General features: G+C 36.7%; 1 protein-coding gene across 7 annotated transcripts in view; it reads left to right on the top strand.

Moving 5' to 3' along the window:
* The window catches only part of SENP7 (SUMO specific peptidase 7), a 45,561-nt gene that overhangs the window by 18,107 nt on the left and 2,670 nt on the right, over positions 1-24,784 (top strand). For 6 of the 7 annotated variants that reach the window (XM_088067791.1, XM_014253444.2, XM_005523955.3 and 3 more), the window contains 17 exons: positions 3,077-3,192; positions 3,953-4,122; positions 5,081-5,429; positions 5,988-6,145; positions 7,074-7,220; positions 8,645-8,678; positions 9,454-9,621; positions 11,853-12,115; positions 13,122-13,255; positions 13,967-14,083; positions 15,561-15,680; positions 18,634-18,726; positions 19,554-19,750; positions 20,170-20,222; positions 20,544-20,581; positions 20,808-20,876; positions 23,057-23,207. In XM_088067791.1, the coding sequence (XP_087923917.1) occupies positions 3,077-3,192; positions 3,953-4,122; positions 5,081-5,429; positions 5,988-6,145; positions 7,074-7,220; positions 8,645-8,678; positions 9,454-9,621; positions 11,853-12,115; positions 13,122-13,255; positions 13,967-14,083; positions 15,561-15,680; positions 18,634-18,726; positions 19,554-19,750; positions 20,170-20,222; positions 20,544-20,581; positions 20,808-20,876; positions 23,057-23,207 (2,377 nt within the window). The remainder of the gene's footprint in view (positions 1-3,076; positions 3,193-3,952; positions 4,123-5,080; positions 5,430-5,987; positions 6,146-7,073; positions 7,221-8,644; positions 8,679-9,453; positions 9,622-11,852; positions 12,116-13,121; positions 13,256-13,966; positions 14,084-15,560; positions 15,681-18,633; positions 18,727-19,553; positions 19,751-20,169; positions 20,223-20,543; positions 20,582-20,807; positions 20,877-23,056; positions 23,208-24,784) is intronic. The other variant, XM_014253442.2, reaches the window with a different exon arrangement.

Genomic DNA, 24,784 nt, shown 5'->3' with positions numbered 1-24,784 from the left:
CAGAACCAAAATCTTGCTTTCCTGTTGGTGTTAATGTGTTCTAGCATGATTTCAAATAACTTCTTTTGAAAAATTTCTCCAAATAACTCTCTGTGATAATGAATTTTTTTTCACATTAACCCACTGGTGGTCTCAGTATTCTTAACAGGGTGGCTTTGGTTAAGGGCTGTGTGTGTCCTCTTACCACTTAACATCTACTTTTAATCTTTTCTTCCTATATGTAGGTTGACCCAGCATCACAGTAATGTTTGGCACATAAAACTAAAAGAAATCAGATACTGGAATTAGATAATATCTATTTTGGTCTAAGGTGGCAGTTGCATTCAAAGTGAGCTGTCTCCTTTTGTCTGTTATGGCTACATCTTTACTCAACAGTAAATTTTCCACAGGAAAAAAAAAAAAACACAGAAAAAAAACCCTACTGAGGAAGACAGTAGAAAAATGAAGAAGAGAAGAATGATGTGGAATTTTTTTGAAGGCAGGAGTAATTAACAGTTCCCAGGTTAAAACTGAGAAAAGTCAGTCATATGCCTCATTCTGATACATCAACATCTTAAAGAACTGAAATTAATAGCAGTTTTTTTCTTTTCCTATTGGGTTGCCCATTGCTGCTTAAATTAACCTGACAAAGCTGCAATTTAAATGAGATTTAGAGAGAACAGTTTATTATCTCATTTTAAAGTATCATATTTGTTGCTAATAATTTTCTGTAACTTAGGCTGGCTTAAGTGTGGGGTGTTTGGATTGTTGTGAGTTTAGGTTTTTTGGGGGTTTTTTTGTTTGTTTTGTTTTATTGCAAAATAAGACTAATATTTTAGTGTCTAATTTTTTCACTCTGTAAAGTTGTGGATGATGGGAGGTAGTGGATTTATAGAAAGGAAAACACGAGGTCTTGTATTTAATGCTCTGAATCTGAGGATACCTCTTGTGTATTTTTTCTGGCTTATATCTGGAGCACAATATCATATATTAAGTACAATAATGGTTTAAATTAGTAATTTTTTTAGTAGTTGTGAACTCAACTTGCTTTAGATCTTAGGAGTGGTTCATTGTTTGAATGATTAATATTCTGTACCTGCATGGTTTTCTAATGTATTGTGTAAAAGGCTTGTTGTCAAGATCCAATTAGGATGATTTTTCACCCTTCCCTCAGTGCAATTTGTAATAGATACCATATGGGAAATGGAGAATTTAGGAGTGATTTCAATAAAGTCATGGCTTAATCCTGGCCACCTGTCTGTAAGTAAAGTCAGTGCATTACATACACTCGGCACTGATTCTTTCGGGGTCTCTTCTTTGGAGGAGAGTAATAAAAGCTCCTCCCTTGTAAGTGTTATGCATATGTATGCTTATGAGCATACAGAAAATCTTTTGTACCATTAGAGAATCTAGAATGCATGTTTTGTATTGCTGAAAATCGTGCTAGTTTTGTACTATGGAAATTTCAGATCAAGTCAAAGAATTGTGTGTCATCAGAACAGGGTGGTAATAAGTTAACTTATTGCTTATTACTTATAGGTTAACTAATAAGTTAACCTCTGTCAACTAGAACTTACTGCCAGCTGCCTCTTTCCATTCTTGCTCTTTGTATTACAGAATTGGTGAATTTTTGCTGCTTTACTGCAACCCAATGTGAAATGCATTTATTTAAGTGAGCACTGACTTGTCAATATAACTAATGAATTTGAGGTAGGTTTTAAATGTAAAGAAACTTGGGGTTCTAAAGTGTTCACAGTATTTGTTTCTCGTGGTCATTGAGAACACTTTACAATATATATTGCCATAGCTTCATAGGTGATGCATATATCTGTTACGGGGTGCATTTGAAACTGAATTATCAGCAAAGCTGGAATTCAAAATAAAATGTGCAGAATTATGTATAAAGCAAATATGTTTAGGAAAAGCTGTTAGCTGAAAAAACCCTATTCAGGTGTTTTCTATTGTTGAAATCCCTGAATTGTGATGTTGGTGTGAAACAAATGCTTATAAACACTTGATGGTTTTGTATGGTCTTTTAAGACAGTCAAATCTATACAGCTGTTATGCATGCAGATATTTTAGTGGAGAGAGAAGTGTGGGTTCCAAATGAAAGTTTTCTATAGTGACCTGCCTAGTCTATGGAAGACTGTATTCTTCCATATACAGAATGAACAATAGCACTTACTGGAAACTACTTCTGTATGTGGTCCAATTCATGATTCTTTGTGAATGGAAAGATAATCAGTAATTTTTTCTCAGTGCTCATCACTGTAGTATTGGAGCATCCCAGAAAACTTCATACAGAATTCCCAAAGAGCACAGATACTGCAATTTACAGTTTGATCTCTAAAGAGTAGTCATCTGTTCAAAAAGTGTTCAACAGTTTTGGTTGTCTGGTTAGAGATGTCAATAATATTTTTTGCCATGGTGGGTGATGATTTTTAAGAAGCTTGGCTGTCAGTGATATCAGGAATTGTGATGATCACTTAGTTCTTTGAAAATTTGAGGCTGCAGCATTCTGACTTGAACACATTATAAAATGATGAACACAAAATCTATTTGGATTAAGTACTGTAATCCTTTTCTGTTTCTTTCTTTCTGTGTCCCAGCCCTCTCCACCACCTTTAAAGTTACTGTTTCAGGCCCTTTTGAGCAGGAATTCCTATTTCGAATAATTTCACATTTCAGGATCTTACTCAATGGATTCTACCAGCAGTTCTGAATCTAAGTTAAAAATACACTACATTCCCACCATATTCATTACGAAGGCAAGGATAGTCAACTGACTGTTCTCTCTTTTTTTCTTATGTGTTCTTGTTGTAGTCATTCCTTACAGCAAAATAATGTTTCAGTGTCTGGTCTCCAGCATGTCATACTCTCATACTGTGCTTTTTAGAAGCATCTGTTTCATTAATAGTGTTAGAGAATCTGTTTATTTCCACGACTGGACTGAATTAATTTGTGTTTCATTAGGCAAGATCCACATGTTTATGGGAGAGACAGAACTTTGAAGACTGACCAACTCTTATTTCTGTTGGGATTTTTGTTCAGTATTATTTAAAAATTAAAGATAAGTCATAGTTAATATTATTTACAGGTCTGAACGTTGCCTGAGAAGGACAGATGATGAACTGTGTAAATTGACCAAGCCTTCTAAGGAGGTAGAAAGAACTAATGCTGTCACTTTCAGAAGACGAGAGCTGCAGAAGAAAGGTTTGTAATGAGCAGTCACCTGGCAGTTAAGTATGAATTTTGGGGAGTATTGGGATATTTTCCTTTTTTGTTCCTAGTATTGTGAGGAGAGCACAGAAATAAATGGAGGTGTTACACACAGTGTATGTGTTTCCTCAGAATGTTTTGGGGTTTTTTTAACAGATACAGTAAAAATATATCTAAAAATGCCTGGCTTTAAATAGGAATAAAGCTATGGTGAATCAAATCTGTGGAAGAAAAATGAGATTGAGTGCAGTCTCACTGCACTATTATAATCTCAAGTTTTCTAAAAAGTCTTATAATAAAGAATGCAATCCATTAAGAATGCTGAAATGGTTTGTGAATCCTGATAAAATATTCATGCTTGACAATGTTTGCTTTCACTGCTGAAGAATTATGACCTCTATACATACTCTCCACGGATAATGTGCAGTCTTTTTATGCTGGTTACTAATATTTGCAGATTAGAACAGGAAATTGAGAATATTGCATTTGGCAGAAGATAAAGGGTGTGGAGTATAAAGTGCTAAGTCTTGTTTGGAAGGGAGCTATGAATTTGGTTATACCCTTGACTAATTATGCAAAAATAATAATCATTTTGGGGAATATGCTTTGATAGCCACATACAGTTAAAAAAGGAAAGAACTTATTGTGGAGGATACCTGCTTCCATGCATTTTATATAAAACATAGACAATATGAAGAAATGTAAAGGTTTTTAAGGATAATATGTTAAATTACTTTTTTTTTTTTTGACACAGAAAACAAGCACTGTGGTGAACTGGAGAGGCGGAGCAGACACACAAACAGCACTGCACTTAGTCAGAAGGAATCGGGCTCTTTTGATTCTGAAAAAAGGAAAAGAAGATATAGTGGCCATATTTCTGATGATTGTAATGCACACATTCCACAAAAGTCACTTGTACTCTCTGTAAGTTGCACTTAATCTTAGCACACATTCACACACGATTCAGTAGCAGCAGTAGCAACATCCCAAATAAAAGGATTATGCCAATAAATAGGATTTATTGTACAGGTATTATATACAACTACATACATGTTGAGGGAAAATAGTTCAGTGATGCATCACAAGGAGTGAATAAATGTTCTTCTGTCCACATCATCACGATGTGCTTCTTGTAGCAGAAAGCTTATGAAAGATGAATGAGAGTGTTTCCTTCAGACAGGAGCATAGATTCAAACAATTTGGAAAATAAGGCATCTAGCTACTTAAGTGAAGCTTCTTTCACAGATGATCTAGAATTAGGGGCATTAACAGCAAAACTGCTAAGTGTACCTGAGGTTATTGTAATCTTGCAGATGTCATCATTTTGCTTCCTCCTTAGTCTGTTGTGGTTTTCCCTGAAGTTTTCTTCTTATCCATCATTAGGATTTGAAAAGAACCCAACAAATAAAAGACAGGGAGTCAGTCAAGTACAAAGTTTGATTTATATTCAAGCATTTGTATATAAACAATAAAGGCATCTCTGTAGCCTTCTGATCTAAACCCTACAGAGACAGGCAGTTACCAAACCTGTTAAACCAGGCTGACCAAGCCACACTTCTGGAAAGTAAAGAACAGCACTGATTATTGGCCTCTCCATGTCTGACACTGACACAGCTGCTATCAGAAATAGTTCCTTGTTCAGTTTGAACTGGAAACAAGGCTACAAGGTCATTGTAGCCTTTTAAAAGGTTGTCCCCCATGCCTTTATGTAATAATAGTCTTTGGAATATGAGGAGAGAGAAAGTATCCTGAATTGAGCATTAAATGTCACTGTGTTAAGCTATAATTATTTTTTCTAGGGCACAGGTAATATCAGTGATCAGTGATATGTCTAGAAATGTCAAGTAATAAACTTACATCCTGTTTCTGATTCCTGTTTTAGGAAAAGCAAAGTTTGAGTTCAGCTCAGTCTCCTGGCTGCAGAATTCCCTGTGAGGATGGACAAGATCACAGATCTGATCCTATTCTGGTGCCAGACTGTCCAGCAGAGAGAGACTCTAAAGACTCTTCCACCCACAACCGCTCACCTGCTCACAGCCGCACAGGGGACTCTGCCTCAGAGTCTCCTCCCAGAAATTTGTCAAAGAAACAGCTTTCTGCCACCAGTGAGGTGGTGATTTCACCACAAGTTAGTACGATCAGGAAATTAAAGATGGACAAATCACAGTACCTGAGCAAGCTGCGGAACAGATTCTGCAGGGGTAATCAGCAACTTGTTTCCATTGACCCAAGTATGTACTGTATCTGTGCTAATGACAATTACTGCTGGTACGCTTAGGTGCTAGGAGAATTCGAGCATAACTGGCTGGTTGAGACACGGGGAACAAAAGATTGAAGACTGCCATCCTGTTGTTAGCAATGCATTGTGCAAGCTAGAGAACAGTGACCAGTGTCAGGATCTTGTACCTGAGAAACAGGATAGACAGCAAGAGTCTCAAATTCCAATCTTCTTTTTTCAGCTGATTTGGTGGCTATGGAAAAACGGAGCTTTTACTTTTTAATGATGCTAAAACTGAGAAAAATTACTCTCTTCTTTGAAGCAGCTGTGCTGTGTCCTGTTTCATTTAATAGACAAATAATTTTGAGAATCTGGTATAAAAGGTGTTCATAAAAATACAGAGCAGTGCTTGTTGCATACACTTCCATGCGTGCAGATCTTGACTGGTTTGAGCAGTGTACTTTGATATCACATACTGCAAGACAGAATTTTTATTTGTCTGAAATCCACAAGGAATGAAATATTCTCAAGTTTGTAATTTGTAGTATATGTATACTTTTTTACTTTTTAGTTATCCTTTCCAGTGATGATGAAGATGGACCTTCTGAATCACAGTGCACAGAGCTGATGCAGGATAATGTCGCTGAAGATAAAGAAACAGACCAACAGTCTGACTGCTGTTTCTCAGCCAAGCAATTAGGAGACAAGATGAAAAGTCGCACAGAGCAGGTAGTCCAGTTTTTGGCCTATGTATTATTATGCCAAGGTTTTAATTTTTATCTGTAATGTTTGTTATAGAAAGTGATTGTTTATTATGGTCCCAGCCACAAGCAGAAGCTGCAGTAATTTATTTCACAGATAGAATACTGGACAGTCTTCAGAGAATATCTGTGGTTCTGAAATTTGGGTGTTTTTGCTATACACAATATATTTCCTATTTTGAAAATAAACATTTGGAAATATTTAATATCAGAAAACAGGAAGATCAAACAGTAACCTGAGGTAGACATAGACATGATGAAGATACATCCGTGGTAAAATTTATTTCCACGCACCTTTATGTTGATCATAGTTTCTTTTTGTCATCCAATCATCTGTTGTAATTCAGGAATTATAGAAGTTCAAGGATCTTTGTTGGCAGGAGACAGAGATAAGGTGAAGTTCCCTTTCCTGACAGGCTTACTGTAGAACTTGAATCTAAAACTAGCCATAAGGTTGTTTGCCCCATTTTGGACTTGATTAGCCTTTGGCTGCTTGCTCTGACCTGGATCTGGGTTATCTCTGTAATCCTGAAACAAGTCACAAGAGCCATTGCTGCCTCTTCTCACAGGTGAATCAATTCAATTATAAAAGCATTGAATTGGATACTGAAGCTTTGCTATGAATAGAAGGGTATTATTTTGTTGCTCTGTTTCAGTTTTTACTGACTGAGAATGAAGTCAAGAGCGCAGATCATGTTTTGGTAATAGAAGTGTAGCAAGGTACTGTCAGACCCTTAAGGAAATTGTCAGTAATGGATGTAAGAACACTTAGAGTTTTTTAATATGAATTTTTTATGTGGAAGTTGGCTTTGGGAGTCAATTCTTACAAGCATGAAGAAAAGTATACAGAAGGGGTGTATCTAACAAGTCCTGTAGTAAATACACTTTTTTCCCAGTCTTTAACAGAGTTAATTGAAGATAAATGTCCTGTCAGCTTACCTTCCGGAAGCACATCTAGAAAGCAGGCAAACCTGGCACTGGATGTTGAATTTGATAGACTACACATTGGGAAATTTAAGTGTTTATCAACAGGTCCTGCTAGGGTAAGTTGTTCTATTATGCTATTTTGTGAATATTTAAAAGTTACAATTCTGGTTAAACGAAGTCAGTGGTACTTAGTGTGGAAACACAAGAGATTTTATTATTGTTGCATTAAATTTCTTCGGCTAAACAATGGAGTGTGTGGTCCATTGCCTTGAGCATTTGGGTTGCTGTCAGTAGAAAAGCTAACTGTGATTCACTGTGGCTACAGTTTTCACATGTGAAGATTCTGTAAAATGCTGTACTGGAACACAAATCATACTGAGAAAGTTTTTAATGAATTCTAACAGAAAACAATGGCCATATTAATGGCCAATTAATGTCACTTAAAAGAAAGACCATTTACTTTTCTCAGAAATAACAATTGTGTTCTATTAAAGTGGTTCATAATGATCAGAGTTCAAATATATACTATGCTCTTGCCTTTTAAACAGAAAATTGTTTGCTTTGTGACTTCAGAGAGCATAAAAGCAATGCTAAAAGCTTTATAGTGTAGACAATATGCTACTCACAGGGTATAGAAACAAAGGTGAAGGTATTCTTTAAATGGAGCACCAGCTCCAGGAGTTTCAACAGATCTTTGACCTGGTTCATTCTGTATATAGCAACTGAAAAAGAGATGTTTGAACCTGTGTATCTTCTTTTGCTTTCATTAAGACATTTTGAAATCTTGAATTGTAACAACAATTTCAGCTTCTCACAAAACAGCAGTTACAAAAACATTTCATGAAAATTTTCTAAATTAATAGGCAAAAATAATTTTAATGATGAGTTAAAATAATTTCAGAATCAATGCTCTTAGGTGTGAAGTAGAAATTTTCCTTGGGAAACACTACTTTGTGCCTCTGTGGTTCCACAGGCCATCCTTTGTTAATGTATATAACCTTTTGTCAAAGTGACAATAAAGCATTTTTCATTTAGCAAACTCACTTTAACATAGTAGCAGTGCAAGTGGAATCCTTAAAGGCCTTTAATTTTAAGATTGACATAAAGTAATACCAGCATAGAGTTGAACCATTTCTATTGTGTCCTTACTTCAAGCAGCACATCTGACAGCTTCTCACACATGGCTTTAACTCCTTCTGTCCCAAGTGTTCATCTTTTCTCTTCTTTTTGAGGAGCATATAGGCAGTTCTGCACCTTTGCTTATTTCTCAGTGCCTTGCATCTCTGAAATTACTTGCTGTCCTTTAGATTCTGCAATGTCTTTAGGAATGTTTTTTTAGGTGATATAGGCAATATGAAGTCTCAAACTAAGCCTGTTTGACTTGAGCTTAATGGTGTTTTCCAACCTGAATGATTCTATTATATTATTTTCAGTTTATTTCACTATAAGGAAAGATATGCAGAAATTTAAAAATACATAAATTGTTTTAATCAATTTGTAAAATGCAAACTAATTTATACTTTTTAAAATCTTATTTCAGTTTACAATGAAAAATATTGTGATCCCATTTCAGGGTAAGAGAATTTTCTTTTTTTAGCCTTTTCTTAGTTATATATTTAAAGTATCGGATTAGAATACTAAGTATATATTTCTGTTATTAACAATTTATAATATTTCACAAAGATATTAGATAGTTTTTAATTTTTTGTTTTTCAATAAAAAAGAGTTTTAGTGTCTATAGTGTAAACATTAACAACAGCTTCTTGTGGACTTGTTTTAATGGCTTGCCTCACATATTCCTGTGTATTTTAGGTGTTGAACTATAGTAGATAGGGCTGTGCGTGTTTTTGAGGTGAAACATTGAGCTTTTCAAATTAGCATTTTAGATCCTTAGGTTTACAAAAATGTATGAGTAGACTAAAGCTAAGAGGACTATAACTATAGATCGGTGTTTAGTTGATTTGCCAAGATGACATATGATAGGAAAAGGTTTATGAGCAGTTCTAAGTTGAGTTGACTGGAAGCAAGTAGGAATTAATGATTTGCAGTATTTTTATATTCGTAGGTATTAACAGTGGCTATTTTGAGGAAAAAAGCCAACTTTTTTTCAGGAAGAATCTTGCATGCAGGTGTTTATATTTTTGTGTTAGAATTTGGTAACTTTGTTTTATAGAGTTTGATGTAATTGATTTAAATATTGTGTTCTCTTTATGCAATGCAAGGAATAAAATCTAGAAGTACTGTGTTAATACACTCCGGTCATACCTCTCAGTATGTAATTACTAAAACATGTATGACTCGATCTGTGGCTGTTAGGAGCATGGTTTTTATGAATTCTGTTTTATACAGTGTCTCTTAAGAACATTCAGCTGACAGTGGATACACTGGATCTGAGAAGATTTGGCTGGTGGAAAAGTGGTGGTGACTGTTCTTCAACAATTATTTTTCTTTGGCTGTCTGCGGATTATGTAGAAAAGATTGAAACCCAGATGGGAAAGTTAGTTACCAGCAAGCCATGTGAGTAATTGCTTTCCCCAAGTGCAATGAAAAGCTCATGTCAGTAAAGTGGTTCTTTGACAGCTGTGTTTTTTGAATGCAGAGGAAAGCCTATAGCATTTTAAAGACCACAGAATCAGAAAAGATGTTGGGTTGGGAGGACAAGAGTCCAACTCCAGGCCCTGCACAGCGCCATCCCCAAGAATCACACCATATACCTGGTAGCTTGTCCAAATACTCCTTTGACTCTGGCAGGCTGAAGCTTTGACCACTTCATAGGGGAGCCTATTCCAGTGCCCAGCCACACTCTGGCTGAAGAGCCTTTTCCTGATATCCAACCTAAACCTCCCCTGACTCAGCTTCAGGCCATTCCTGTGGGTCCTGTCACTGGTCAGAGAAGAGATCAGTGCCTGCCCCTTCTCTTCTCCTCTTGAGGAAGTTGTAACTGCAATGATGTCTGTCCTCAGTCTCCTCTTTACCCTGAACAAGCCAAGTGATCTCAGCTGTTTCTTATAGGACTTCCCCTCAAGGCCCTTCACCATCTTTGTGGCCCTCCTTTGGGTGCTCTCTGATAGCTTAATGTCATTTTCATATTGTGGTGTCCAAAATTGCACACGTGTACTCAAGGTGAGGCTGTACCAGTGTAGATAATTGGTTAGTTATGCATTTCTGAAATGCTTCATTGTAATTTTATTTGGAAGAAAACCCCCTAATATAATATGATTCAAAACTACTTCTATTTTATTAAAAAATGTCAAAACAATTTAATTGTAGTCTCAGTCAGAACAAAGCATCTCTCCCTTTAAAATATACGGATGTTTGAAATATCCTTACTCTTGAGTATTGTATATGCTATACAAAAGGCTTGGCAAATAAAGATTGAGGTGACCTTTGACAAGAGTGCAGTGAGCCATTGCATTATTATTAAAGAAAATTTCCACTGGAGGCTGAATGGGCTGTTTAGTCTTAGGGTATTATGGACTCATTGTATTTAGTTGTCTAGCATGAAGCTCTGTAAAAACATAGAGTATAACTTTGGCTCACATGTTCGGAGTGGCACAATCATAAAAGGTTTCTACATAAGCAAAATTGTTGTAAATAGCATCTATGAAAAAGATTGTTGGCACTGTCTGTGTGACATTTAATAGTATGTATTCCATATACAGTCACCTGTATGAAGAAAAATTGTAAGTAATGGCAGCTTTACATAAGGAGTACAAGTAGTTTTGAAGCAAAATACTGGATGAAATTTCAGCAGAGAGCTACTTTTAGTTGAGGCAAGTTTATTAAAGTTACTGGTACCTTCTTCTAGACACAGTAAAATGAGTGGAATGTGAGTATGAAGATCTCAAGGCATCTTTTAATATTAGGTTTATTTACATCCATTACATTCTTGTTGGAGAAACCATCAGGAATTTTTATTAAATTTCTATGTTTGACTGTTTTACCTTTTAGTTGTACATAGTAATGTCAATGTTTTGACATGTTTTTAGAGACTTGTTGAAAAAAAATCAGCGGTGGTTTTGCAGATTGTGGAAACGGTTACTGTGATTCTGCTCTGCTGCCTTAGTGTGTTAATATTAGAGGAAAATATATCATGGTGGATCTGACAGCCTGAGAGGGGTCAGAGGAGCTTCTCAGCCAGGAGAGTTAGAAAGGGCTTTAATAAGAAGACAGGATAGGCTGTGCTGGTCCATGCTCATGTCATGGCCAGGCAAGTGCACTGACCAGCAGAGTATTTAAATGTCACTGGTCCTTCTTATGCCCTTAACCCTCTCTTTTCCCATACTAATTCTTCCCTGAATTACCTGAATGTCTCTCTTTGCTGCTTTTAGGTATTTCCTTAAACAGCCTATATTAAGTCCTGTGCAATCCCAAAATACTATTCCCCTTCCATATGTGCTATATGCTTCAGCAGAAACCCCCTTTCAGTCCAAAAAGTGCCCTGACATTGACTTATCTTGATGGGTTTTGGGTCTGGACGGTTGGGCTGAGACAACCCTGGGAAGGGCCCCAGTTGTGTGTCTCTTCCTCAGTCCTTAATTTGGGTTCCTACCTGCCATTTTGCTGTGCCCCTCTGTGCCTGTGAAAGTGGGACTTCTGTGGGCTGATGGCCCCTGTGATGAACCTGGCAGGGTATTGTTTGGGCTTCCCCTCTTGCCATTGTCTCTCTAAGTTCCTTTGCGGGTGTTCAGACAAGTTTCTATCACATAATCTAATAGTTAATATGATCCATTCTCTCCTTTTTCCAGCCAAATCAAATGAATTTGTAATTTTTGAACTGTCTCAGCCACTCACAGAATGGGAAGAAGACAGTCTGACTGAACTGATTACACACATCAGCAAGAGGAACAGAGCACCAGATCTTGCTGAGTTTTTATCTTTGAAGCAAGCATTAGCCTTGTTTAAGGGTCTTTCTCCTGAAGAAAGCTCTTTCATGAGTTGCAATATGGATCTACTAAAGCAGTACATGCCAAAAGAGAATACCTCAGATGCTAATGACCCTGTCATTCAGGTTAGTGGATAGCTGTTTCTTCATTCATCACCACTGGTTGGCATTCACACATTAGAGTAAATTTTAGGTCAGTGTTCTTTCTTAATTTATAGCTCAAAAAATCCCCAGTCATGATACTCCAAAATTTGCAGTCAGCTGGATTGTGTACACAGAGGGATAATCTGTAGACCACATCAGTAAGGGGCAAGTACCAATGCTTTAGATCAATTCATAGTTGTGTAAATTTAGAACCACAGGGGTGTTTTGCCCTTGTGGTGTCTCTAGGGCAGCAAGCAGGAAGTTAATCAAGTAATGAGTAATGGAACCATTTTTTTTTGTTGAGCTGGAAGTGCAGCAGAGGAGGAGCTATGTAGATGGCCCTCCAGACACCTTTAGACGTACTTGTGGGGCTGCCACAGCTTGAAAATGCTGAATTGTTCCTCACGCTCCTGGGGAGATGAGTCTGTGCAAATGAATGTGTTGGTTTAAACTCTTGAGTAAATGTCTAAACACAACCCCACATTACTGTCACACAGAAATTGCATATCTTTGTTCCCATCAGTAAAAAGCCAAGAGACAGCAGATCAATCTGGTCCATGAAATTGTGGAATTTAAAAGGAAGCTAGCCAGCTCAAATATGTATTGTTTTTAGGCAAATTGTTCAAGGACTAGATTTTTCAAACATTCCAAGCATATACAGCTCCTGATAAGACAATCTGATACCTGTCTTTCATGTTTCTTCTCCAGAATAATTTTTTGTTCACTTGGCTAAATAATACTTGAATAGCTTTAGAGAGAGATTATGAACTAAGATCTGTCATTATTTTTTAAAATATTTATAACTTTTTAGTTGTCTGAGCAATGGCATGTTTGCCCAAATGCCAAAGTTTATACTTTGGATCTCCAGCAAGAATTGCCTTCAGTGATGCAGCATACTCCTGTGGGTCTTAGGCTTGGGTTTTTTGTGTTGTGTTTTATGTATTGAGGTGTATAATGCTTTTTATAATTGTTTGTGTTTTTCTGGTAGGAATCAAAGCTAAAAGTGATCAGGCCCAGTTACGCCCTTGCAAATAAGCAGAATAGTGGCTGCTATTGTATCTCTTTGTCCTCTGCACTGAATGAAGAATGGAAAGAAGTAAGAGAAATGGGAACAGTTAAGAAGTAAGTGTATTTCATGTAAATGAGAAAGGTAAAATATAAATAAATGGAATGAAATAATTACTGGAATAAAAGCTCTCATGTAACTGCCATTCTCTAGTTGATTTGAAAGTGTTGTATGAAAGTCACTCTTCAAATTGAAAATAATAGCAAATATCAGTGTAGTTATCTGTTAAAAGACAATCTGGGTGTGTTATAGGATCAGTCTCAAAGAAATTAGGGCAGATCTGATCTATGACTACAAGGCCATATCATGGGTGCATCAACAGGGATGGTGGGGATCTCACGGGTTCTGTCAATATCCATTCAAGTCTATTTTAGCAAAACTTAACTAAAAGTTAAGCTAACTTTTTATAAAATCTGAACAATGTGGTTTTGTACTGTTCTGTCACACTCAATCTTTTTATAACCATTTGCCCTCTGTTACTTCTTCACATTTTATATAGCCGTATTTCAAATACTATGATCAAAAATAGAAAAACAGGATGAAGGCAAAATATAGTGTGCTTTTCAAAAGTTTTTATCAAAGTTTCAGGGTGCATTGGGGTGATACGTCTTTAGTAACACCTAAATGTTGGAGGAGGAAATGGTAAAGTTTTGAGACCTACTGCTTTCCACAGGTTTTCTGGAAAATCTTGTGCATATAAGACAGCCATACTCAGAACAATGTCACATAAACCAGTTTGTCACTGGTTGACATGATTTGTTTTCTAGTTTAATTGTTTATCCACCCCCACCTGCAAAAGGAGGACTGGGAGTCACAAGAGAAGACCTGGAGTGCTTAGAATATGGAGAGTTTCTCAATGATGTCATCATTGATTTCTATCTTAAGTAAGTAATCTCAGCCCTTCTTGTACCTTTCAGACTCTCTGTGGCGTGATGTGGACTTGAATGTTGAATGTTACTGGAAATGTTGGTCACCAAATACAACAATACAACAATTTCAGAAGTGACAACATGACGAATTGGGTGCTAGACTTTTTAAAAAAGCTTTTTTGTGTTCTTAGCAGTTAAATTTGTTTTAATTTCACTGGTTTTGTCCCTTTGAAGGGCTGTGATAGAAACTGGACAGAATAAGCGGAGGAAAAAAGCTTCTTGGTGACCTTACAGAACAGAAAATATTAAGTAGGCAGTTGAAAAAATTAGACAGTCTGTAGTAGTAGTTTATTTACTAATTTTGCATGAAGTGGAGTATCCTCTGCTATTTTGTGCAATTTCAGGTACTCTTCTGTTGCAGAGCTGCAGAAAGGAACACAGCTTGAGGAGGTTTTGCTTGGCTTAGCTCCTTCAGGCCATCTTGCTGAAGTTGGTTGTGAAAGCAATTTTTCAAGAACTGGCCTTGTGGCCACTAGTCCCTAAAACTGTGGGTTTTTTTCACTCTGTTGACTTAGACTTCAGAAAAATTCTGGTTCTTTTGAAGCATATCAGCAGGAATTGCATTTTATTTGTCATTTAAATGGGTTCAAGCACTGTGAGCAATAGGAAGACTTGTCTAGAGGATAAAGAAAAGGAAATGCATAACAGTGTTTCAGTGAGATTTTACAGCAAAGCCCCTTATATTTTGGTCTAAACTATAACTAAATAATGTATCATGGTCTTCTGAATAGTTGTAGCTTCTCAACAGAAAAGGAAGATTTAAATGAAAGAACTTAATGCAATTGTTGTAGAAATTCCTCTGCTTTTAAAATTTGTTAAGACTTCCTACATTCATTCTCAGTTTTCATTCTGTTGCAAGCAATGTCATGTATGACTGTGTTGCCCAATTCATCACGTGAAGCTGGAGGCACCTTGTGTAGGATAACTGCAATTATGAGAGCTTTGGCTTTCTAGAGTGACAGAATACACACTGAAGCTGATGTTCATAACAAAATTATCAGCAGTGAAATAATAGCTTTCACATGCACAACCTGCAAAAGTGAAATGGACAATTTGACTGACCTGTTCCATGCTTTTTGATTTTGCACAAGTATAGCGTTCTATAGGTTTATACTTTGTTAGGTTTTCAAGTCTCTCTTAATTATAAGGGATAGGCACCTTACTTTCAAAATAAAATTAATACTGGAGAAAAAGTCAGGGACAAAGATAACTTGATTCTTAGTAGCTGCTTGGCTGATACATAATCTGATGATGCACATCCATGTGAATAGTTAAAATAAAAAAGTTTGGCATGATTAGTGGCTGTGAAGGTAGCTGATACTAAGCATAACCTCATATGATAACTCATTAGAATAACTGCCCTTTTTTTAGCAGTAATAGTATTTTCTAGAAAAAATAATTTAATAATTTTCTTGGTTTTTTCCTTTGGTAGATATCTCTTATTGGAGAAGGCACCAAAACATATTGCTGACCGTACACACATTTTTAGCAGTTTCTTCTACAAGTGCCTGACCAGGACAGAAAAAAACTCTGAGGGGGATGTCAAAGTTTCGTAAGTTCATTTTACAAGCCATTATGACCAGAAACAATCTATCTATCCAACACTTCGAAGTTCTGGAGATCATCTACTATTCAGCACATAAAATAGTTTTTGGTGTTTTCCAAAGGATTAGTGATGAAATGTTGTAACTCATACTTTAAGCATATTGGTGTTTTTCCTTAAAATCAATGCGACTCATACTGAATATGAATGAAAATGTTATCACCTTTCTCCAACTTTATCTGAATATTTACTTCAGACAATTATTTATTTGATATTTTTATCATAAATGGACAGTTTTTCAAGACATGCATAATTTTAAGAAATTATGCTACTATATATATTTTTATATTATAAAAATATAATAATGTTTTATACTAGAATAAATATGATATTATAAATAATAAATACAATATAACATATAGTTATAATAATTATATATAATAGTAAATACATATAATAAAAATATATAAAATATATTTTTATATTTACCACGTATTTAGTTTTACATATTGGTAAAAAATTATTGACCAAAGTTTTAGTAAGAAAATTTTATTGTATACCCAGCTTACACATTTGTTTTTTAACACATGAGCTCACTCAATTGGAGAGTTTCCCAAAGAGATATCATTAGCAGCCCGGGAACCCTGTATCACATTGTGTTTCCTGCTAACTGTCTAAAGGGTAGAAGCATTCTTAACTCACTTGCAATTTCTTCTCAACAGCGATGTTTGAGATCAGAGCTACCAACATTCATTCTGTGTCCACAGCATCTCAGAATCTGTTAGGTTGGAAAAGATCTCTAAGATCATAGAGTCCAACAATTATTACCCAGCGCTATCAAGTCTACCACTAAACCATGACCCCAAATGCCACATCTACCATGTCTTTTAAATACCCCCCAGGCTTGGTGTCTCAGCCACTTCCATGGGCAAGCCTGTTCCAATCCTTAGAAAACTTTTGGTGAAGAAATTTTCCCAATAGCCAATCTAAACCTTCCCTGGGACAACCTGGGCCCGTTGGCTCTTGTCCTGTTGCTTGTTACCTGGGAGAATAGAAGGACACCCAACTCACTAAAAACCATCCAGGTTGTTACAGAGATCAATCAGCATCATCATTGAGCTTATTGAAAGCTTTTTAGTTTCTCTGAAGTGTTCTTTTTGTTTTTTTTTTTTTTATTCTGTTATCCATGAAGTCCCCAGATCTTTCATTCTACTGGAAAAGGAGGCTATCTGCACAGAGAGGTGTGTGTGCCATCTTGTTTAGGTGACAGTCATTGCTAGGTGAAAGCTGTGATGAAGGGAAGAAAAGTGAAACTTCTGTAATATTCTCAAGGATGTCTTGAAAATTCATGTAACTGTGTTTGAAAGAACATCTTCTGACTTTGAATGTTCTGAGGTGAAGACAAAACTATCTGTGATAAGAATGCTGTTGTGCCGTGGTCCGATTCCTTTTACAAAGCTGGTCTGTCCATAATCTTCTGGAAGAACAGGAATGGACTCTTAATTTACCACATTTCAAGGACTGTGGCTTTTCTGGATTAGGAGATAGCTTTGGAAAGTCTAGTTTTGTGTTTGGGCTTAGATACTCACCTGGTGACTGCAGATGGTTAGGGTTGTTAGTTGTTTCAGTGGGCTCTTGTGGATAAATGGCTAGTGAAAATCCTGGCTCTGTACTGTTGTAAATGAAGTGAATCTCAACAGATGTAGATACTTAAAGACCCTTTCCTTCACTTTCTTCACACAGCTCAGGCGCTGGATTGAGCAAATTGCTTTTATAGGTGCTTTCCCAGATTATAAGCAGGCCTTCCCCTTTGAATTGCCAGTGCTTCTACAGTCATATAGCAGAGGAAATTTGCAGTAAGTCGTAATGCTGGCCCATGCAGAGCCCTACACCAGTCTGATTTTCCACTCCTCACTAATTTTCTCCAGTTGCTATTACTCTGCAGTTGTGCTTCGTTATCAAAGATGAGAATGGAATCACAATGATAATAGGGATGTCTGCTGAGTGAATTTTGCTTTCATATTGGAGCAAAGTTCTGTGTAATGTTGATTTCCATTTCAACTTGAGCAAACTAAATCCAAACTTAAATACCTTCTCAATTTTTATTGTTCTCCTTGTATTCTGTCCTCATGCTTTGTCTGTAGAGCTGGAAATGAAGTGTGGTCCAGCATTTAAATCTCAGGATTGGAGGGCGTGTGTTTCACCTGTATTTGCAACAGGTGTGCTGCATGGCCCTGTGCAAAGCATTTAGCTTTTTCCCTTCAAGAATAAGGTTGTTCAGATAGGCCTTCAGAAGTGGTGTTGTGAAGCTTAATTCATGGATGTTTTTAAATTATTTTAGATCTGTATTTACACTGACTGGTGTTTAGATAAGGTTTTTGCCTTTAGTGCAGTAATCAATAATTTGCAAGAAATACATTAAAATCTATGAATGATTGTGATTTGTTGGTTTTTTTTTCAAGAAGAGCTTAAGTGCTGGTTTTTCAAGCAAGGCAAACACCCTAGTCCAGGAGCCAGCCCGTGGCCTCTCTCCCGGGCCACCCTGGCCAATCTACCCACAAGACATCAATGTGATGGATGGCGAAGCAATGGCCTTTATTGCAGGGGATTTGACAATTTATAACCTAGGGTCATTGTGTTACTCCCATCTGCTCACGTCACACCTAAGTGCTATTGGCTAATTACAGGAGGTTTTACTATCCTAACAGAGGGGGGGTTTTTTCTAACTTTCCGTTACATTCCGAGATCTTCCACATCGCCGGGCCTTAAACTGCAACACTTAAGATGATTCAGAAGTGGTTCATTAGTCACTTGGGCTCAATGGTGGGCTGATTTATTTCTTATCTGTCTAGGAAATTTCTAGAATAAATTAAAAACCCATTGAGTAGGAGTACTAATCCCTATGCCTTTCTTTAACTAAAAGGAACAAAACCAAACAACAATTGTCATTTGTTTGTTTCAGAGTTGCACAGAGAAGACACAGAAGAGTAAGAACATGGACTCGCCATATAAATATCTTCAATAAAGATTATATCTTTGTGCCTGTGAATGAGGAGTAAGTTTATGTTTTCAACACCTTTTCTGATATTTAAAGATCTCAATGAATATTGTGGTAGTAAAAAATTATGGCTGTAAAGTTGGATCATTGCCTGTGATAGATCAGATTTTGAAGAAGTAACACATTGGAATGAGTAATTTTTGAAAACTGGTCAAAAGATAAAATGTTTATTCAGCTGTCAAATTTGTACCTTTGGTTTTTGTTTTACTGAGAATTACCATTAGGTATTTTTCAGAATAATTTGTGTGTCATTATGATGATTCCTGTTCGCTTGAGTAATATTTCTATAAAGAAATCACAGCAACTCATAGTGTCAATAGATAAAAGTAGAACTTCTATAATCTGTGCCTTTCCCTGGTTAAATAATTGACCTGCACATGGAAACTCCTGTAAAACTGAACAGTCATTGAAAGATACATAATGTAAAACAGCTGTGGAAAGGTGGCACACTTTCAGCTATATTCAAAACTGGGATGACCATAACTAATTATTAGTATTTTTTTGTTTTGGTTGAAGTGTGAAATGGGTGGTCAAATGCCAATAAATTGCTGTGGTGGGTTTCTTGGGGTTTGTAAATTGATATTTAAATATTAAAAATTAATGGAATTGATAGTTACTTTTGCTGTTACGCCACAGTGCAAAGTAAAAAAATGAGGGAGAGGATTAGTATGACTTGCCATGAAGAGAACATGGCAACGATGGTTGTGTGTCACAGAACAGTTGTCCACAAGCTCTCAATATTGTAAAAGCTTTCCATAGCCTTTTCAGAACCAAATGTTACAGAGTTCTGACATTTTTTCCTCCCTCTCCTCACTGCTGGGCAGGTCTCATTGGTACATTGCAGTTATCTGTTTTCCTTGGTTAGAAGAAACTATGTATGAGGAGTGTCCCCATCAGAGTTCATTATCTCACCAGCCTCAGCAGTCTCCACTTGAGCCAGAGAGTGAGAACACTAGAGCTGGTTCCGTGCTCTTCAAGGATGAGGAGGAGACGGATGGTAACAGAAGTTTATTCTCTAAAGGTACGTCATCTAGGAGAAAGTCATGTCAAGCCATAAACAGTTCTAAGTGTCTTAGTCCTTGAAGGAAGGAAATTATGTGAAAGATGATTTCTAAAACTTCCAGACTGATGTAGTATGTTTTTATGTACCCATGCAGTGTAAGGACTGCAAGTTTTATACAACTCTGGAAAACACTGGGAGAGACATGGAAAATGAGGAATGATTGGAAAGTGGTTCAGTTTCAGTAGGAATTTTAGCAGGAGGGAAGACCTTTGGTAGCTCTGGTATTTCAGGATTCAGAAGAGAATGTTAAAATTTTGTTTATAAATTAGTTCTTTACTTTCATATTTTGAATAATAATAATCATAAACTTGAAAATAAAAATACTTTGTTTAGGCATTATTTTCTTAACTTTTTTTTAATTTATTCTTTTGTACTAGGGGGCAATGAAATTGCTGCTTCTGCTTCAGTTCTATATTCAGCTATTTCTAAAGTAAGTTCCTTTTTGTGTTGATAAAGAAAATATATTACTGAATTTCTGAAGGCTGTGAGAGTTGTCCAAGGGATTTTGCATCATCTTTTTGCAGTAGTTATTGATGTTTGCATGGCCTGCAGCATGTGCAAGGCATTTTAAATTAGCATTGTCCTCCTTTGCTTACCTATTTGCTCTGCTATGATTTCACCTGTTTTTAAAATTGATTTATCAGTTTCTACCTTTCTGAAATTAGCTTCTCTAACTACCTTTTAATTTATGAAGATCTTAAAGTTGATAAATGATGTTGGTTTTTAAGATTTATTTTTTCTCTTATCTCAGATCTCCCTAAGTAATTCCAAAAAGCAGATTTGTAAAAGGTATGTTTCTGTTTTCTTTCTAGTATTGTAACATTAAATTATGAAATTCTGTAGTAATTCAGGTATTGTCATAAAATCACAGCTGTAGGTACTTGTTCATTTGTATGTACCACATTGGTTCAGATAGTGATACTCTTGGGTAGGCTGTATGCAAACAAAATACTTTCTTCAGTAGTGTTGGTGATGAAAGACTGAAATGACTTGTTTTTGTTTTTGTTGTGTACAGGCCTTGTATACTCATCTTAGACTCCTTGAAAGCATGTTCTGTGCAGAAAACCGTTCAGGTTTTGAGAGAGTAAGTAATTACAGTTTCTGTCTTGTAGCAGTAGATGCTGCTGGTCAAATTACTATATACAAAATAAGTTTGTCTAGAAAACTGTTTATTTCTAATGCTAAAGGAAAATCCATGAAGAGTCATGACTAAGGAAATTGTAATTATAATACAGAGGCTTCCATGAAAAGCCTATGTTCTGCAACCCACATATGGTGCAAAAACTGTGAAGTAGAGAGTGGAGAAAAAAGGAAAACAGATTTTTGCTAGTGTTGTTTTTATGGAGGGAGGATTTATCCCATCTAGTCTAGTAACTGAAGGTGTCGAAAAACATTTAAAATGAAAACTAATGAAATGAATACTTTGAAATACTTTGAATGATCATTTTCTAGGGGATCATTTTTCTGATAACACTTACATAATTAGTGTATAATTATATTAGTGCATAATCCATTCCTATGTGCAAAAATGCAGAAACTAGACTGAAGCTGTCTAAAATCTTGCTGTGTCAGCAGAGTTATGGTGGAATGGTATTTGTTTTGAAAAGTGTTAAAATATATTCAATTTTCTATTCTGTGAAAAGTATGTGAGTATTGGAAGAATGTAATAAAAACTTTCAGTACTTTTACACACTTCTAATGACTTTAATGCCTATCAACAACTTCTAAAAAATTGTTAAATATCTGAAGCTAAATGCAATTGTTCTTTCTGTTTTCTTTGCTGTTCCTTTCACGGAAAGGTACAAAAACCTGTAAACTAAATAGCACCACCTTCTTGTAAAAGTAATTTCTTCAAAATGCTATGTAAAGTTTACATGAGATATAGACATTTTTGTGAAACCATATTTTCCCTAAATAGAGAGGCCTCCCTGCTATGTGTCTTGGGAGGAAGAATGAAATAGCAATTTCTATTTATTTATTGAAAAAAATCTCTGTGGGATGTATTATTTTAGTGCAGTTTTCTTTGAGCTACTCCTGAGGTTGAAATTGCAGACTGGGTTTTTTTGGAGTTTAGAGAGATGTCACAAAAAAGTCAGAAAACAAGTGAAGACCTGTGGAGTTGTGAGATAAAGGGAGTTTGGGAAGCAAACTTCTTATTCCTTCAATTTCCAGTTACACCCTGGAAGCAGAAGTTTAAGGAAACTTACGCAGGAATTCTATGACATCTTCTTTTCCCTGAGTTGATTTGGGTTGTTTTTTGGGCAGTGATCAGGCTCAAACAAATGAATTAAAAAGTCTACAGTCATAGGTTCATGCAGTTTCTAGGAAATGTGCTTCACTGAAATGTCTTAATCTTTGAATTGTTTCACATTTGGTGCCTTTTCACAGTTGACATTTCCCCCAAAAGCTGTTTTAAGTGTTCTATATGTATTTTTATTCTTATGACTGCAAGGACTTGGGGCTTTTATCATTTGATCAAACGGTTTATCATTTTATCAAATTTGAAATCAAACACAAGGTCTGACTTAATGCCTGTATTTATTCTCTTAAGTCAGACCTTATGTTTGATTTTCAGAAGCTCTTAGACTTTGTAAGTCTAGCTAAAGCTAGGAGAAAAATATAGGTAACTATTGCCTTTGAAAACCAGATCTTTAGGTTTTCCATCCCATCTCTAGAATCAGCAGTCAGCCCTGAATGTGGGGTCAGTGAGTTGCTACTGAAGCGTGAGAACAGTAGAGAACCCTGACAAATAAGTCCTAATCACTACAGAAGAGCTTTTCTAAGGTTTTAAATACCTTAATTGCAAGGGTTATACTGGTGCAACTGTAACTGAAGTTTTTTGTTAGGTGATATTTAAGGAGGGCTTTAATGGTTTGCTTAGGTTGAAAAAGCACTGCTGGCCTCTTAGAATGAACTCAGGAAAAATGTGTGATAGCCAAGAAAATTATTCCTTTAGTTAAGGTATAAAATTGTCCTAGTATCCTAATAGCTTGTAGAAACACTGCAGAAGGAGCTGATTTTAAATGACATCATGCATATTTGTTTTGTATATTGCCTATTATGTGGTAGAAATGCCTCTGAGTGCAATAGAAACTGGATAGTGGAAATAGTACATGAATTTTGTTGGCAAATTTGGTGAAATAATTTGGCTAAAGCTATCTAAGTTTTTTGGCCAGCTTTGGAACAACCTTGAGTAGTGTTCCAAAAGGCATTGAGCTTGGGAGTTATTTCTCAAGTATTTAAACTGTTTACTTTCTTTTGTAGGTACCTTGAAGTGGAATGGGAAGCTAAACGAAAAACACACCGGGAATTCAGTAAATCAACAATGATTGACCTGTCTCCCAGAGTGCCTAAACAAGATAACAGCAGTGATTGTGGTGTCTATTTACTGCAGTATGTGGAAAGCTTCTTTCAGGTACAAATGCAAACTACCTTCCTCTTTCCCCCAAAATACCTTAAACCACAAAAACCCATTTTACTGAGCAAAATGGCCATACACCAAAAAACTGTGAAGTCATGTCAAAGCCATTTGAGAAAGAGGAGATGAAACCCATTCTTAAGTAATGGCAGGGGTCTGTCTGACTGGCTTCTCAGATGTGTTTATCCTCAAATGTTTCTGACTGTAGTTTCATGTTGCTTTTATATTGAAGCATGCAGTATTCCTGACTATTTGTGTATATTTGAAGCCTGTTAGTGTATGCACTCCTGCCCTACAGATGTTACAAAAATATCTTTTCATCTCTTCTTGCAGTATCTAAAACTTCGTCAGCTTGTGCATTGGTCTCTGAGTGGGGTCTGCAGGCAGCAGCTTCTGCAGAGAGAGGAAGAGGGGAAATTGTTAAAAGGGAATGTGTATAGCTAAGGGAGCATCTTTTTCAGCGCGTACCTTTAAATATCTTCAGATTCTGGGCTTCAGGCTCTGTCTTTTAGGGTGTCCCCAAGTCTTCCTCCCTCTGATCAGCACACTGCCCTTTGCTCTGTCCTTTAAATGGTTCTGATTGTCTGATGCCTGATGCGTGTGGTTTGCATTCTCTGAGATTCCTGTGTGTGCAAAGCGTTGTGTGAGGCCTTGGGCAGTGGACAGGATTTTCTGCTGTAGAGAACAGGTTGCTGTTCCAAAGCACCTGTACACGGGTACACGCGCTGAGGGAGGGCGTAGAGATTGGAACTCCGTGTGCAGTTGCCTGCTGTGATCTTGTCCAGGTCATGGGGATGTTGTTGGATGCATCACGTGTCCAGCAGGAGTGCTATGGATGGATACTGGCTCTTTGGGAAGCACTGGCACAGAACACAAGGAGGCAGAGTTGTCCTTCACATCGGTCAGCTGGAATGCATGGATCTATGCCTAGGGCTGGCTGAGGAGCCATCTGAGAGGTTCTGGGTAGTGACTAAAGAGCAGAGTACCATGGGTGACACAGCAGTGGGCATCTGCTGTCAACCACCTGATCAGGAAGAACAAGAACACCTTTGGACAGGTAAAAGTAGCCTCACATTTAAAGACATTGGACCCTTTGGGTGACATTACCCTGACAGCTTCCTGGAGAGTTCCTGACCAAATGACAGGTGACTCAGTGAGGAGAGCTGCTCTGCTGGAATCCAGGAAAGTCTGGTTGGGGATATAAAACTCCAGAAGTTTCTTCTATCTCCAACCATTCTTTGATTCTGTAATAGATGAGTTGAGCTCTTGTGTAGGTGGAAAATGAAATTATTTGCCAAAGCTTTTGAACTGCCCATTCTCTAACTAATAGGGACTTCTTGAAGAAGCAAGGCTTGGGACAAGGTGGTTGTAACTTGTCCTAAACATTCCAGGACTCATAGACTGCAAAATGTGGTGTGTCCTTTACTGTGTCAATTTATCATCAATTACTTCATTCAAAGGAGGGAGAAAGTGAAATATAAGCATGGCAAAAGAGTGAAGAGGGAAAGAAGAAAAAAAATTTGTTTTGGCAAGTCAGATGTGATATTGTGGTCTAAACTACCAAGTCTGCCAGC

This window comes from Pseudopodoces humilis, chromosome 2 (genome assembly GCF_049639895.1).
Source record: "Pseudopodoces humilis isolate 2021_Gansu_Grassland_sample_001 chromosome 2, ASM4963989v1, whole genome shotgun sequence".
NCBI classification, from domain to species: Eukaryota; Metazoa; Chordata; class Aves; order Passeriformes; family Paridae; genus Pseudopodoces; species Pseudopodoces humilis.
Note: the sequence above shows the minus strand (reverse complement) of the source record. Positions and strands in the feature narration are given on the sequence as shown.